Raw genomic sequence first — 15,469 nt, forward strand, 5'->3', positions numbered from 1 at the left:
GAGAGCTGGTGGCACCTGGGCTTCTCGACGAGATGCTTCGGAGGGAGTCTCACAGAAATTCTCCGGGAGGTCAGAGAGATCTCAACAAGTTCTGGGGGCTGTTGGGACAGCCAGGCGTGGCCTTTCCAGATTGGCTTCATTCTACCTCGCCACTGATCCTGGCCGATCTTCATCAAACTAACGGGGAAAGGCGATCTAACAACGGGCGGGGACGGCTGCAAAGCGAGACGGGGGGCCCCAGACTTCTCCGAGGCTCCGATGGTATTAGTGGATTTTCGGCACAGGTGGACCATCCTGTATTGTGTCCCCCCTCCCCCTCCCCAGCCCAAGCCTCCTCGCCGTCTCACCCTCTCCCTCTAACCCCCTCCTCCCCCAGAAACTCCACCACTGGGCCGGTTCAACGATGGGGAGGGGGAGAAGTCGGCGGGGGAGAGGGAAGGGCGAGGGAAACGAAGGAAGGATAGAAAGAAAGAAAGAGCGCGGGTAATGTGCACAGTCGCGGCAAGTGTGCCAAATGCATTTTATACATTCCATATTAACTACTGTGGTAGGTCTGTCTGCCAAGGAAGAAGCTGGAGTGCCCTGGAAAGCCAGGCACCCCCTTTTTTTGTTAACATGAGAAAGAATAAAATTAAAAACATAACATCTAAACACTAGCCAAAAAAAGGGGTTTTTGAGTTAAAGCCCCACAGCCACCTTGCCGCTCCAGTGGAATGAAACTATGTTGGAGGCGGGCTGGGGATGGGTACAAGGTCGCACTCTCATCGGTAGCCGTAGTAGCTGTTGTAGTAGCGGTTTCGCTCGTCACTGTAGCGTTGCCACTGCAGAGAGAGGGGGAAACATAGAGACCGCGGGGTTAGTTTAGTGTAGCTTAGAGATACCGCGCAGAAGAGGGCCTTACAGCCCAGGCTGATCAGCGATCCGCGCACACTAACGTTATCCTACACACACACACACACACACGCGCACACACACGCGCACACACACGCGCACACACACGCGCACACACACACGCACACACACGCGCACACACACACACACGACAATTTACAATCATACCCAAGCCAATTAGCCTACAAACCTGTACGTCTTTGGAGTGTACGGAGGGGAGGGGGGGAAGGGAAACCGGAGAGTTGGGCCCGTTTGGATTGGATTGCATTCAATTTATTGTCATTGCCCTTTTCAGTGCAACAAAACGGTTTAGCCTCCAGTCACAACATAGAATAAATAACAAACACTCAACACAGTTTAAAGTCTCAAAGTCATTGTCTCTTCCCTCCTTGCTCTCTCCCTCTGCGCTGAGGCAATCCAAGCCTCCTCCACGCTGTATTACGATGCTAATCAAGCCATGTATGCTCTCGATGCAAATCATTGACACAAGAGGACAAACAGAACTGAACCTCGAAAATGGCTGTTGCATCTCCTGTCGCTGCTGGCATTGGGGGAAGGTGGCGGTAAGAACCGCGACCTCCAGGACCGTGAGTTCAGTTTTGTTTAGAGAAACTGCGTGGAATCGGGCTCTTCGGCCCACCGAGTGGGCGCTGACCAGCGATCCTCGCACACTAACGCTGTCCCACACACACTAGGGACAATTGGTGGGGGGAGGAAACCGGAAATCCCGGGAAAGACCACGGGCAGGTCACGGGGAGCACGTACAAACTCCGTACAGACGGCACTGTTGGGCTCTTGAACCACCCTGTGGGATGGGGCAACCAGGGCATAGCCACCCCCCCCCCCCCCCGTCCGGGTTACGCGGGCAAGACGGCGCAGGGCGAAACGCGGTCGGTACTCACCTCGCGGGCGTACTCCCGGTAGTAGTCCCGGTTTTTCGGGGGTTGTCGTAGGGCTGCGTGTAACCACGGTCGTACTGCTGCCTGTAGCGATCGTAGGCTTTGGGGTAACCCTGTTGGCAACAAGCAGCCGGTCAGTGGGCACTGGGCACGTGATGTGACTTCACCACGAGCACGGTCGTGTGTCCTTTCACCGACGACCAGGACAGAAGGCTAGTCGTTTTATTTTACTGAGCTGGGGAGTGGCTGGAACGTGCGGGCAGGGCTGGTGACACGGTACATAAGATACATAAGTGCAGGAGTAGGCCATTCGACCCTTCAAGCAGGCACCGCCATTCAATACAATCATTTAACCATATAACAATTTACAGCACAGAAACAGGCCATCTCGACCCTTCTAGTCCGTGCCGAACACATATTCTCCCCTAGTCCCATATACCTGCGCTCAGACCATAACCTTCCATTCCCTTCCCGTCCATATAACTATCCAATTTATTTTTAAATGATAAAAACGAACCTGCCTCCACCACCTTCACTGGAAGCTCATTCCACACACAGCCACCACTCTCTGAGTAAAGAAGTTCCCCCTCATGTTACCCCTAAACTTCAGTCCCTTAATTCTCAAGTCATGTCCCCTTGTTTGAATCTTCCCTACTCTCAGTGGGAAAAGCTTTTCCACGTCAACTCTGTCTATCCCTCTCATCATTTTAAAAACCTCTATCAAGTCCCCCCTTAACCTTCTGCGCTCCAAAGAATAAAGCCCTAACTTGTTCAACCTTTCTCTGTAACTTAGTTGCTGAAACCCAGGCAACATTCTAGTAAATCTCCTCTGTACTCTCTCTATTTTGTTGACATCCTTCCTATAATTAGGCGACCAAAATTGTACACCATACTCCAAGGCTGATCATCCAAAATCAGTACCTCGTTCCTGCTTTCTCCCCATACCCCTTGATTCCATTAGTCCCAACAGCTAAATCTAACTCTCTCTTGAAAACATCCAGTGAATTGGCCTCCACCGCCTTCTGTGGCAGAGAATTCCACCGATTCACAACTCACTGGGAGAAAACGTTTTTCTTCATCTCGGTCCTATATGGCTGACCCCTTATTCTTAAACTGTGTGTGGCCCCTGGTTCTGGACTCCCCCAACATCAGGACCAATTTGATAGTGGAGTTTAAGAATCGTTTAGACGGGCACATGGATATGCAGGGAATAGAAGTATATAGAGCAGGGAGAGGAGGTTGCTTTAACTTGGCATGGACATTGCGGGCCGAAGTACCGTACTTGACAAAGTTCGTTTCTTAAAAGCAGACAAGAAATTCTTACAAAATTCTTAAGGGGTTGGACAGGCTAGATGCAGGAAGATTGTTCCCGATGTTGGGGAAGTCCAGGACAAGGGGTCACAGCTTAAGGATAAGGGGGGAATCCTTTAAAACCGAGATGAGAAGAACTTTTTTCACACAGAGAGTGGTGAATCTCTGGAACTCTCTGCCACAGAGGGTAGTTGAGGCCAGTTCATTGGCTATATTTAAGAGGGAGTTAGATGTGGCCCTTCTGGCTAAGGGGATCAGGGGGTATGGAGAGAAGGCAGCTACGGGATACTGAGTTGGATGATCAGCCATGATCATATTGAATGGCGGTGCAGACTCGAAGGGCCGAATGGCCTACTCCTGCACCTAATTTCTGTGTTTCTAAGAACAAACTGGTTAAAGGTAAACCAAGCCAATCTTTAATCGGTTCGTCAGCAAGATCTACAAAGAGCACGACTGTTTTTTTTAAAAAGACAACCTGTCCTCCATATTGTGTTCCATGCAATTTGCAAAGTCATTCAGACTTGGCACCGAGCCAATCTTTTTTTCTACTAGACCATGCTTTTGAGGAAGAACGACCCCATTTTGTAAACTATATTAGATTTGACTATTAGCTCTTTCATACGAGTCTGAAGAAGGGTTTCGGCCCGAAACTTTGCTTATTTCCTTCGCTCCATAGATGCTGCTGCACCCGCTGAGTTTCTCCAGCACTTTTGTCTACCTTCGATTTTCCAGCATCTGCAGTTCCTTCTTAAGCTCTTTCATACTGTTCTACTTTCAATTCTGACCGTTTTACCCTCCAGACAGCCGCAAAAGGCATAGAAACATAGACAATAGGTGCAGGAGTAGGCCATTCGGCCCTTCGAGCCTGCACCAATCGCCATTCAATATGATCATGGTTGATCATCCAACTCAGTATCCTGTACCTGCCTTCTCTCCATACCCCCTGATCCCTTTAGCCACAAGGGCCACATCTAACTCCCTCTTAAATATAGCTAATGAACTGTGGCCTCAACTACCTTCTGTGGCAGAGAATTCCACAGATTTACCACTCTCTGTGTGGAAAATGTTTTTCTCATCTCCGTCCTAAAGTATTTCCCCCTTATCCTTAAACTGCGACCCCTTGTTCTGGACTTCCCCAACATCGGGAACAATCTTCTTGCATCTGGCCTGTCCAACCCCTTAAGAATTTCCCAACATCGGGAACATTCAAGTGCAAGTCAAGGTCACAGAACAACTACCGAAGCCACTATGTCTATCCACGGACAATCAAACGCGTTAAGATATAGACGTCCACGCGGATATACAGGCCCCCCGACGATCTTTGAGCAACTGGTGGTCTGTCCCTCCCTTTAATCCGGACAAAATCAACCCCCCCCCCCCACCGCCGGATGCCCTCCAAAATGTTTAAGAATAAGGGGTAAGCCATTTAGAACGGAGACGAGGAAACACTTTTTCTCACAGAGTGGTGAGCCTGTGGAATTCTCTGCCTCAGAGGCCGGTTCTCTGGATACTTTCAAGAGAGAGCTAGATAGGGCTCTTAAAGGTAGCGGAGTCAGGGGATATGGGGAGAAGGCAGGAACGGGGTACTGATTTGGGGATGATCAGCCATGATCACGTTGAATGGCGGTGCTGGCTCGAAGGGCCGAATGGCCTCTACTCCTGCACTTGCTGTCCATTGGCTGAAAATGCGAGACCCAGGCCGGGTGATCTCGACCTCAGCAGGAACTCCGCGCCAATCGGCAGGTCGCCGTGACTCCCTGTGGCCGGGGGTCAGGAACTCCAGCCTGGTCGGAGCCGGCAGATCCATTCCAACAGCCGATTTCCATGGGCAACTTTGCCTGAGGATATTTCAGCACCCCCCTCCTCCCCCAGACCGTGGCCTCGGTTGGGATAATCCAGAAAGGCTCCAGAACAATGGGCGCCATTTTTTTCCCCCCAAAATGGTGGTAGACTTGTAATTGAAAAGCAGAACAAACTTGAAGGGCTGAGTGGCCTCTTCCGTTACTGTCCGTTCCGTTGGGAGGGGGAAGAGACGCAAAGTGCTGGAGTTGCTCAGCGGGTCGGGCAGCATCTTGGGAGAAAACGGACGGGTGATGTTTCAGGTGGCCATCTGCAGTCTCCAGAGAAGCTGCCTGACCCGCTGAGTTACTCCGGCACTTTGCGTCTGTCTGAGCCGCTCCAGCACCTGCAGTTCATTTCTACGCGCCGCGGAGACGGACTTTGGTTTGCCTCTTACCTCTCTGGATGCCGGGTTGTTGCCGTAGACAGGAGCCCAGGCTTGGCTGTACCCTTGCCGATCGTAGCTCCTGTTGTCCCACCTGGCCATGCGATTGCCTCCTGTGGACACACAGACACACCGCTAGTGGGGCAAGGGGGTGGGCGTGTTACACAAAAAGGCCATGAAACCGTCAGGGCCAGCACGGTTCACAGTGGTCGAGATCCGATGCCGTCCCAACTACAGCAGCCCGACCTGCCTGCATTTGGCCCATATCCCTTCAAAAAACGTATCTCTCCAATTGTGGGGCTAGTTTTTTCTCTTGCACCTAAAGTGGTGAAGGAATGCAGGCTTTTATCGGTTGGATTATCCCAACCGAGGCCACGGTCTGGGGGGGGAGGGGTGCTGAAATATCCTCAGGCAAAGTCGCCCGTGGAAATCGGCTATTGGAATGGATCGGCTCATGGTTTATACTCTCTAGAATTTAGGAGATTGAGAGGGGATCTTATAGAAACTTACAAAATTCTTAAGGGGTTGGACAGGCTAGATGCAGGAAGATTGTTCCCGATGTTGGGGAAGTCCAGGAAAAGGGGTCACAGCTTAAGGATAAGGGGGAAATCCTTTAAAACCGAGATGAGGAGAACGTTTTTCACACAGAGAGTGGTGAATCTCTGGAACTCTCTGCCACAGAGGGTAGTTGAGGCCAGTTCATTGGCTATATTTAAGAGGGAGTTAGATGTGGCCCTTGTGGCCAAGGGGATCAGAGGGTATGGAGAGAAGGCAGGTACGAGATACTGAGTTGGATGATCAGCCATGATCATATTAAATGGCGGTGCAGGCTCGAAGGGCCGAATGGCCTACTCCTGCACCTAATTTCTATGTTTCTATGGAAGAACAAGGAATAATGGGGTATAGATCATGTACAGCGGCACGGTGGCGCAGCGGTAGAGTTGGGCCACGGGTTCGATCCCGACCACGGGCGCCGTCTGAACGGAGATTCTACGTTCTCCCTGGGTTTTCTCCGAGATCTTCGGTTTCCTCCCACACACCAAAGACGTACAGGTTTGTAGGTGAATCAGCTTGGTGTATGTATAAATTGTCCCTAGCGTGTGTACGATAGTGTAAGTGTGCGGGGATCACTGGCTGGCGTGGACTCAGCGGGACGAAGGGCCCCGTTTCTGCGCTGTATCTCTAAACAAAACTACTTGTGGCCCTTGCACCCTCGCGCCTTTGGAGCCGTGGTGGGACTGCGCCAACTTTGGATCACGTCGAGCTTTCGAGCACTGAACTGGGCAAGTGAGTCACGTTCCACCCCTCTCTTGTACCTGCACCTCACAGATACTGGAAGGGTCTTGGAATATCAGGAGATGCGTCGGGGTGTCGGGGCTTGGGGAGTAGGCAGGAGAATGGGGTTGAAGGGGAGAGTTGGATCAGCCATGATTGAATGGCGGAGTAGACTTGATGGGCTGAATGACTTGTGAACTTATGATACACAATCTGTTGGCAGGGGGAGTGCTGGAGTAACTCAGCTGGTCAGTCAGCAAGGATATAATGTTGAGGTTTCACATAAGGGGCAGGTCAGGTCCACATATGGAATATTGTTAACAGTTTTAGGTCCCATCAACCTTGTTTTCCGGAGATGCTGCCTGTCCCAGCTCCAGTACTCCAGCACTGTGTGGAGGTTTGCTTTTGGAATATTGAGATCAGTTTTGGGCCCCCATATTAGCTTAGTTTAAGGTAGACAAAAGTGCTGGAGAAACTCAGCGGGTGCAGCAGCATCTATGGAGCGAAGGAAATAAGCAACGTTCAGAGTTTAGTTTAAGTTTAGAGATACAGCGAGGAAACAGGCTCATCGGTCCCGAGACCACGTTGACCAGCGACCCCCCACATACACTCGCCCCGTCCCACACACTAGGGACAACTTACAATGTACAGAAGCCAAATTAACCTACAAGCCTGCACGCCTTTGGAGTGTGGGAGGAAATCAGAGATCCTGGGGAAAACACAGGGAGACCGTACAGACAGCATCCGACCCGACCCGACCCAAAACGTCACCCATTCCTTCTCTACAGTGATGTTGCCGATTAGGAAAGGGGGAGATGCAACGAGACCTGGGTGTCATGGTACACCAGTCATTTTAGGCATGCAGGTGCAGCAGGCAGTGAACAAGGTGCATGTAGGCCAAAAGTAGGCATGCAGGTGCAGCAGGCAGTGAACAAGGCGAATGGTATGTTAGCATTCATAGCAAAAGGATTTGAGTTGAGTTAGGAGCAGGGAGGTTCTACTGCAGTTGTACAGGGTCTTGGTGAGACCACACCTGGAGTATTGCGTACAGTTTTGGTCTCCTAATCTGAGGAAAGACATTCTTGCCATAGAGGGAGTACAGAGAAGGTTCACCAGACTGATTCCTGGGATGTCAGGACTTTCATATGAAGAAAGACTGGATAGACTCAGTTTGTACTCGCTAGAATTTAGAAGATTGAGGGGGGATCTTATAGAAACTTACAAAATTCTTAAGGGGTTGGACAGGCTAGATGCAGGAAGATTGTTCCCGATGTTGGGGAAGTCCAGAACCAGGGGTCATAGTTTAAGGATAAGGGGGAAGTCTTTTAGGACCGAGATGAGGAAAACTTTTTTCACACAGAGAGTGGTGAATCCCTGGAATTCTCTGCCGCAGAAGGTAGTTGAGGCCACACAGTTCATTGGCTATATTTAAGAGGGAGTTAGATGTGGCCCTTGTGGCTAAAGGGATCAGGGGGTATGGAGAGAAGACAGGTACGGGATACCGAGTCGGATGATCAGCCATGATCGTATTGAATGGCGGTGCAGGCTCGAAGGGCCGAATGGCCTACTCCTGCACCTAATTTCTATGTTTCTATCATATTGAATGGCGGTGCAGGCTCGAAGGGCCGAATGGCCTACTCCTGCACCTAATTTCTATGTTTCTATCATATTGAATGGCGGTGCAGGCTCGAAGGGCCGAATGGCCTACTCCTGCACCTATTTTCTATGTTTCTATGTTGCCCGTCCCACCGAGCTACTCCAGCTTTGTGTCCATCTCCCCCCTCCCCCCCCCCCCCCCCCCCCCCCCCCCCCCCCCCCCCCCCCCCCCCCCCCCCCCCCCCCCCCCCCCCCCCCCCCCCCGCAGTCCCAGCGGCCCAGGCCAGCTCCTCACCGTAGTTTCTGTCGCGGTCGTTGCGGTTGCGGTAGTTGCGCCGGTCCTGCCGCTTCTCCTGCTGAGACCGGGCTTTCTTCGCCTCCTCCCTGTATTTGTTCATCAGCTTGCTGGCCGCCTCCTTCTCCAGCTCCACGAAGGTCACCTTGTCCAGGAAGTCGCTCGTCTCGGGAAGCGTGAAGTTCACTGCAAGGAGGAGCAAAAAAGGGGAACGGGGGTCAGCTTTTGATTCTGCCCCCAACAGCGCAGACCGGAGACCCCGAGCCCATCCAGCGAGGGCGACTGCCCGCCACACTCCCCTCCCGCCCCCGCCCATCCCCTCTCCTCACTTTTCATTTCGTGCAGCACAAACTCGGGCAGGTCCTCGCTCTCCTCGGCGAGCCGCAGCTTCATCCGGGCTTTCCAGTCCTCGTCACTGGGGCAGATCACCACCGCCTGGCGGGCAAAGCCCGTGAAGGGCGTCATCTTCCGCCGCTGGGCCGAGCTGTACACGTTGCTCTGGAGGGGGGAGGGGGGAGGGTAGCAGACACGAGAGCCGGTCACGAGAGCCGTCTCCAACACAGCGGCGACAATGGCTTGGGGCGAGGGGGGGATACATTTGATAGGGATCGGAGTTGTGGCTCGGGTGTCAGGCAACCAGAGTGTGGAAACAACCAACTTGCCCACACTGACCAAGATGCCCCAGTTACACTAGTCCCCCACCTGCCCGCACTTGCTCCATATCCCTCCAAACCTGTCCTATCCATGTACCTCTCTAACTGTTTCTTACACGTTGGGATAATCCCAGCCTCAACTACCTTCTCTGGCAACTCGTTCCATCACCCTATGTGTGAAAAAGTTACCCCTCAGGTTCCCATTAAATTTTTTTTTCCCCTTCACCTTGAACTCATGTCTTCTGGTCCTTGATTCCCCTACTCTGGGCAAGAGACTCTACCCGATCTATTCCTCTCATGATTATGTACACCTCTATAAGATAACCATATAACCATATAACAATTACAGCACGGAAACAGGCCATCTCGGCCCAACAAGTCCATGCCGAACAAATTTTTTTTCCCTCCTCACCCCTCATCCTCCTGCACTCCAAGGAATAGAGACCCAGCCTGCTCAACCTCTCCCTGTAGCTCAGGCCCTCTAGTCCTGGCTTCCTAGTTCACTCGATTCCCCTACTCAGGCAAGATTCTACCCGATCTATTCCTCTTATGATTTTATACACTATGGGATCACCCCTCATCCTCCTGCGCTCCAAGGAATAGAGACCAAGCCTGCCCCAACCTCTGCCGAGAGCTCAGACCCTCTAGTCCAAATCAAACATCTATCTATCTCTGCCGTAATAATATCCACCGACGTGGCCTCTACAGCCTTCTGTGGCAAAGAATTCCACAGATCCAACATTTGTCGAGTGCTGATGGACGTAGTTGAGGCAGGTACTAACGCGACATTTGGACTGGGCCACACTGGGACTGTGAAAAGTTGGAGGGATACGGGCCAAATGCAGGCAGAGACTACAGGACAAAGCTCATAACAAAAAAACAACAAAAAAAACAGCACGGTGGCACAGCGGTACATCGCCAGAGACAGGGTAGAAGATTGCAACCTTCATGTGGTCCGCCCTGTTTCGACTAATGCAATCAACTCGACGTGCACAAACGGAAGATCAAATAGAACAAGTTGTCCAACAACTTTAGGCTGTGCACGCCACACGAAAGAAGAAGAAGATCGCCAGAGTTCGATCCTGACTACGGGCGCTGTGTGTACAAAGTTTGACCTGCGTGGGTTTTGGTTTGTTGGTTAATTGACTTTGGTTAAAAATTGTAAATCGTCCCTAGTTTGTGGGATGGTGCCAGCGTACGGGGTGATCGCTGGCCAGCGCGGACTCGGTGGGCCGAAGGGCTCGTTTCCGCGCTGTACCGCTGAACTAAAATAATTGTTAGATTCAGCGGTGCTGGCAAACACACTGACTCTTCGAGGGGGGCAGTAGGACAGGTACCTACCTGATCGAGGATGTAGTTGCGTTTCTTGCAAGCAGCGACCTGGATCAGTCTGCTTAAGGACTGGGTTGCTTGCTGGATGAGTGTGTTCCGATGCGCCAGGCTCGTTGCCGGACCATCCTGCCCTTTGAGCTAAAGGGAAGCAAAGCAAGAAACAATGTGAGCTATTCACCAAAATCCCCCCCCCTCTCCCGACTGCAACTTCCCTGGAAAATCCGGACACAATATGCGCAGATTCACCTGTTTCTGGCTGGAGAAGAATAAGGGGAAAGCCATTTAGAACGGAGGCGAGGAAACACTTTTTCCATACAGAGAGTTGCGAGTCTGTGGAATTCTCTGCCTCAGAGGGCGGTGGAGGCCGGTTCTCTGGATACTTTCAAGAGAGAGCTAGATAGGGCTCTTAAAGATAGCGGAGTCAGGGGATATGGGGAGCAGGCAGGAACGGGGTACTGATTGTGGATGATCAGCCATGATTCTCCCCGTAATCGTTGATGCCCTTACTAAACCAGAATCTGTAATCTCAACTTTAAAAATATCCATTAACTTGGCCTCCCACAGCCATCTCTGGCAATGAATTCCACAAATTAGTCTGAAGAAGGGTCTCGACCCGAAACGTCACCCATTCCTTCTCTCCAGAGATGCTGCCTCACCCGCTGAGTTACTCCAGCATTTTGTGTCTGCCTTCGGATTTAATCCAGCATCTGGGGTTCTTTCTTCCACATCAGTTGAACCCAATCTCCGTGATATTGACGGCTGCATCGGTGTTACTTCCTGCCCCCCATGCAGAACTCATCGACTCACTACCAATTACCATCCTGCACTCCATCACCTCCCCCCACCCCCATTTCTCGATCCCACCGTATCCATCACAGGAGATAGACTATCGACTGATGTCTATTGTAAACCTACTGATTCCCACAACTATCTAGACTACACTTCTTCCCACCCTGCTTCTTGCAAAGACCCCATCCCCTTCTCCCAATTCCTCTGTCTATGCCACATCTGCACACAGGACGGTGTTCCACACCAGGACATCCAAAACAGTCTTCAGGGAATGGGCGTTCCTCCCTTCTATCATCGATGAGGCCCACACTCGTGTCTCCTCTGTACCCCACAGCTCTGCGCTTGCTCCCCCTCCCCCCCCAGCACCAACAGGGTAAGAGTCCTCCTAGTCCTCACCTTTCACCCCCATCAGCTATCCCGTTCAACACATCTTCCGACAACATTTTCACCGCCTTCTACTGGATCTCGCCACTAGTCACATCTTCCCGTCTCCACCCCCTTTTCGCAGGGACCGTTCCTTCCGCAACTCCCTGTCTAATTCATCCCTTCCCACCCAAACAGCCTCTCCCCAGGTATCTTCCCATGCAACCGCAGGAGATGCAGCACCCGTCCCCTATAGCTCCTCCCTCGACTCTGCCCAGGGACCCTGACAGTCCTGTCACGTTAGGCAGCGGTTGATTTGCATCCCCTCCTATCTTGTCTACTGTATCCGCTGTTCCAGGCGTCATAACTCTTATACACCAGTAGTTGAGGCAGATACTAGAACAACATTTAAAAGACATTTGGGCAGGTACATGGAAAGGAAAGGTGTGGAGGGATATGGGTCAAACGATGTCAGGTGGGACCAGGAAGGGCATCTTGGATACCATGGGCAAGTTGGGTCGAAGGGCCTGTACCGAACTGTGCGACTCTGAGGGCAAAATTGAAAGCTGGCATCTCTTACCCTCATCCTGTCGAGAATGTTGAGGGTTCCCAGGATGGTGTATCTTTTCTCTGGATTCTCTTCCACGTGCTTCTTTAACCAGGTGGTCTTGCCAACCCCTGGCATGCCGACCATCAAGAGAACCTGGAGGAGGAAGGGAGTGTTTTGATGATCACCATTAACTTCAACGCTGTAACATGGATGCTAGTAGATCTGGCCTTTCCCACAGTAACAAAATTACACTTTTAGAGATCCAATGTGGAAGCAGGCCCTTCGGCCCACTGAGTCCATGCTGACCAATGATCACCCCGTACACTAGTTCTATCCTACACCCTAGGAACAATTTACAAAAGCCCATTAACCTACGAACCTGCAGGTCTTTAGGATGTGGGAGAAAAACATAGAAAATAGGTGCAGGAGTAGAGGCCATTCGGCCCTTCGAGCCTGCACCGCCATTCAAAGTGATCATGGCTGATCATCCCCAATCAGTACCCCGTTCCTGCCTTCTCCCCATATCCCCTGACTCCGCTATCTTTAAGAGCCCTATCTAGCTCAATATGATCATGGCTGATCATCCAACTCAGTATCCCGTACCTGCCTTTTCTCCATACCCCCTGATCTCTTTAGCCACAAGGGCCACATCTAACTCCCTCTTAAATATAGTCAATGAACTGTGTGGCCTCAACTACCTTCTGTGGCAGAGAATTCCACAGATTCACCACTCTCTGTGTGAAAAATGTTTTTCTCATCTCAGTCCTAAAATATTTCCCCCTTATCCTTAAACTGTGACCCCCTTGTTCTGGACTCCCCCAACATCGGGAACAATCTTCCTGCATCTAGCCTGTCCAACCCCTTAAGAATTTTGTACGTTTCTATAAGATCCCCCCCTTCAATCTTCTAAATTCTAGCGAAATTGACCTACAGTGGGAGGAAACCGGAGCACCCGGAGAAAACCCACGTGGTCACAGTGTGGACGTGCAAACTCCACACTGTAAGTACTTTCGGTACTTACTTCACAGGCATCCCGGGTCTTGGGTCCAATTGCCCCGCGAACTCGGTCCTCCAGGGCCACGTTCTGTACGAGAGTGTAATCCTCGGGGACGGGCAAGAGTGGCTCCTCCTTCTGACCAAAGTTGCACTCGAGTGCACAGTTTTTAGTCAGGACATGGGGGAACATGGCCCTGTCGGCCAAAGACTCCTTGCCGACGGTGAAGGCGACTCCGAGACACGTGCCGTTCAGTGCAAAGGAGAGTTCCACATCCTCGCCGTCAAAATTCTGCAAAGCACAAGCAAGAAACCAACCCGTTAGGGAAGAACTCCGGCTGCTCCCACTATTCTAGGGCGGGACGGTGATGCAGCAGTAGACATGCATCTACTTCACCTACACCATCTCCATCATGGTCTGGTTTGGCTCAGCCACCAAGCACGACATCCGGAGGCTGCAGCAAATCGTTCGATCAGCTGAGAAGGTTGTCGACGAATTGTACACTGCAAGGGCCAGGAAGCGAGTGGGTAAGGTAATCTCTAAACCCCTCTCACCCTGGCCACAAACTCTTTGAATCACTTCCCCCTGGAAGGCGACTCCGGACTGTCAAAGCCGCTACAGCCAGACATAAAAACAACTTTTTTTTCCCCCACGAGAAGTAGCTCCACTCAATAACCAAAAGTCTGTAGCCTCCTTTTGCTCTGGTATTTTATTTCATTCACATGCTTAAACTATAATGTTTTATTCTTAATGGTTTACTGTATGTCATGTTGTTACTTGCAAGCGGAAGAGAGAGTTAGATATAGCTCTTAGGGCGAACAGAATGAAAGAATATGGGGAGAAAGCAGGAACGGGATACCAATACAGGATTGTATTGGAAATATCAAAGACTTGAGGGCTTAGTTTTAAGTTGAGAGGGGCAAGTTTTCTATGCATATAGTGAGGGTGTGGAGGGACATGCTAGAGGCAGGAAACATCTTGCCGATGTTGGGCGAGTCCAGAACCAGGGGCCACGGTTTAAGAATAAGGGGTAAGCCATTTAGAACGGAGATGAGGAAACACATTTTCTCACGGAGAGTTGTGAGTCTGTGGAATTCTCTGCCTCAGAGGGCGGTGGAGGCTGGTTTTCTGGATACTTTCAAGAGAGAGCTAGATAGGGCTCGCTATATTTAAGAGGGAGTTAGATGTGGCCCTTGTGGCTAAAGGGATCAGGGGGTATGGAGAGAAGGCAGGTACAGGATACTGAGTTGGATGATCAGCCATGATCATATTGAATGGTGGTGCTGGCTTGTAGGGCCGAATGGCCTACTCCTGCACATATTTCTATGTTTCTATGTTGTCCCGGCTCTGGAGTGTGTGATAGGACAGTATTGATGGAGAAACTAGGAACTGCAGATGCTGGAGAATACACAAAAGCACACAAAGTGCCGGAGTAACTCAGCGGGTCAGGCAGCATTTCTGGAGAATATGGATGGATAGGTTTTGAGTCAAGACCCTTCATCCGAGTGGACTTCAGTCTTTACTATCTTCTACCAAATGAGTGATTCAAATGGCAAATTGTAGTGCAGAGGCTTTGTAAGGCACTGGTCAGCCCAAATTTGGAGTATTGTGAGCAGTTTTGTGCCCCATATCCGAGGATGGATGTGCTGGCACTCGTGCTGGAGAGGGTACAGAGGAGATTTACGCAAACGATCGGGTTAACATAGGTTGAGCGTTTGACGGCACTGAGCCTGTTCTCGCTGAAGTTTAGAAGGATGAGGAAGGACTTCATTGAAACCTGCAGAGTAGTGAAAGGCCTGGATAGAGGATAGAAACATAGAAATTAGGTGCAGGAGTAGGCCATTCGGCCCTTCGAGCCTGCACCGCCATTCAATATGATCATGGCTGATCATCCAACTCAGTATCCCGTACCTGTCTTCTCTCCATACCCTCTGATCCCCTTAGCCACAAGGGCCACATCTAACTCCCTCTTAAATATAGCCAAAGAATACCCTCTGCGGCAGAGAGTTCCAGAGATTCACCACTCTCTGTGTGAAAAAAGTTCTTCTCATCTCGGTTTTAAAGGATTTCCCCCTTATCCTTAAGCTGTGGCCCCTTGCCCTGGACTTCCCCAACATTGGGAGCAATCTTCCTGCATCTAGCCTGTCCAACCCCTTAAGAATTTTGTAAGTTTCTATAAGATCCCCTCTCAATCTCCTAAATTCTAGAGAGTATAAACCAAGTCTATCCAGTCTTTCTTCATAAGACAGTCCTGACATCCCAGGATGTCTCCACTAGTGGGAGAGTCCAGGACCAGA

General features: G+C 51.0%; 1 protein-coding gene across 1 annotated transcript in view; it reads right to left on the bottom strand.

Moving 5' to 3' along the window:
• Nucleotides 1-484: 484 nt before the first annotated feature.
• The window catches only part of LOC129715509 (heterogeneous nuclear ribonucleoprotein U-like protein 2), a 45,875-nt gene continuing 30,890 nt past the window's right edge, over nt 485-15,469 (bottom strand). Inside the window, exons 7-14 of the mRNA XM_055665380.1 lie at nt 13,200-13,463; nt 12,209-12,331; nt 10,486-10,614; nt 8,821-8,989; nt 8,492-8,677; nt 5,338-5,438; nt 1,794-1,903; nt 485-821 (exon numbers count right to left, since the gene is read on the bottom strand). Coding sequence (XP_055521355.1) covers nt 647-821; nt 1,794-1,903; nt 5,338-5,438; nt 8,492-8,677; nt 8,821-8,989; nt 10,486-10,614; nt 12,209-12,331; nt 13,200-13,463 — 1,257 coding nt within the window. The 3' untranslated portion in view covers nt 485-646. The remainder of the gene's footprint in view (nt 822-1,793; nt 1,904-5,337; nt 5,439-8,491; nt 8,678-8,820; nt 8,990-10,485; nt 10,615-12,208; nt 12,332-13,199; nt 13,464-15,469) is intronic.

Source organism: Leucoraja erinacea, unplaced genomic scaffold, assembly GCF_028641065.1.
Source record: "Leucoraja erinacea ecotype New England unplaced genomic scaffold, Leri_hhj_1 Leri_120S, whole genome shotgun sequence".
Taxonomy (NCBI): Eukaryota; Metazoa; Chordata; class Chondrichthyes; order Rajiformes; family Rajidae; genus Leucoraja; species Leucoraja erinaceus.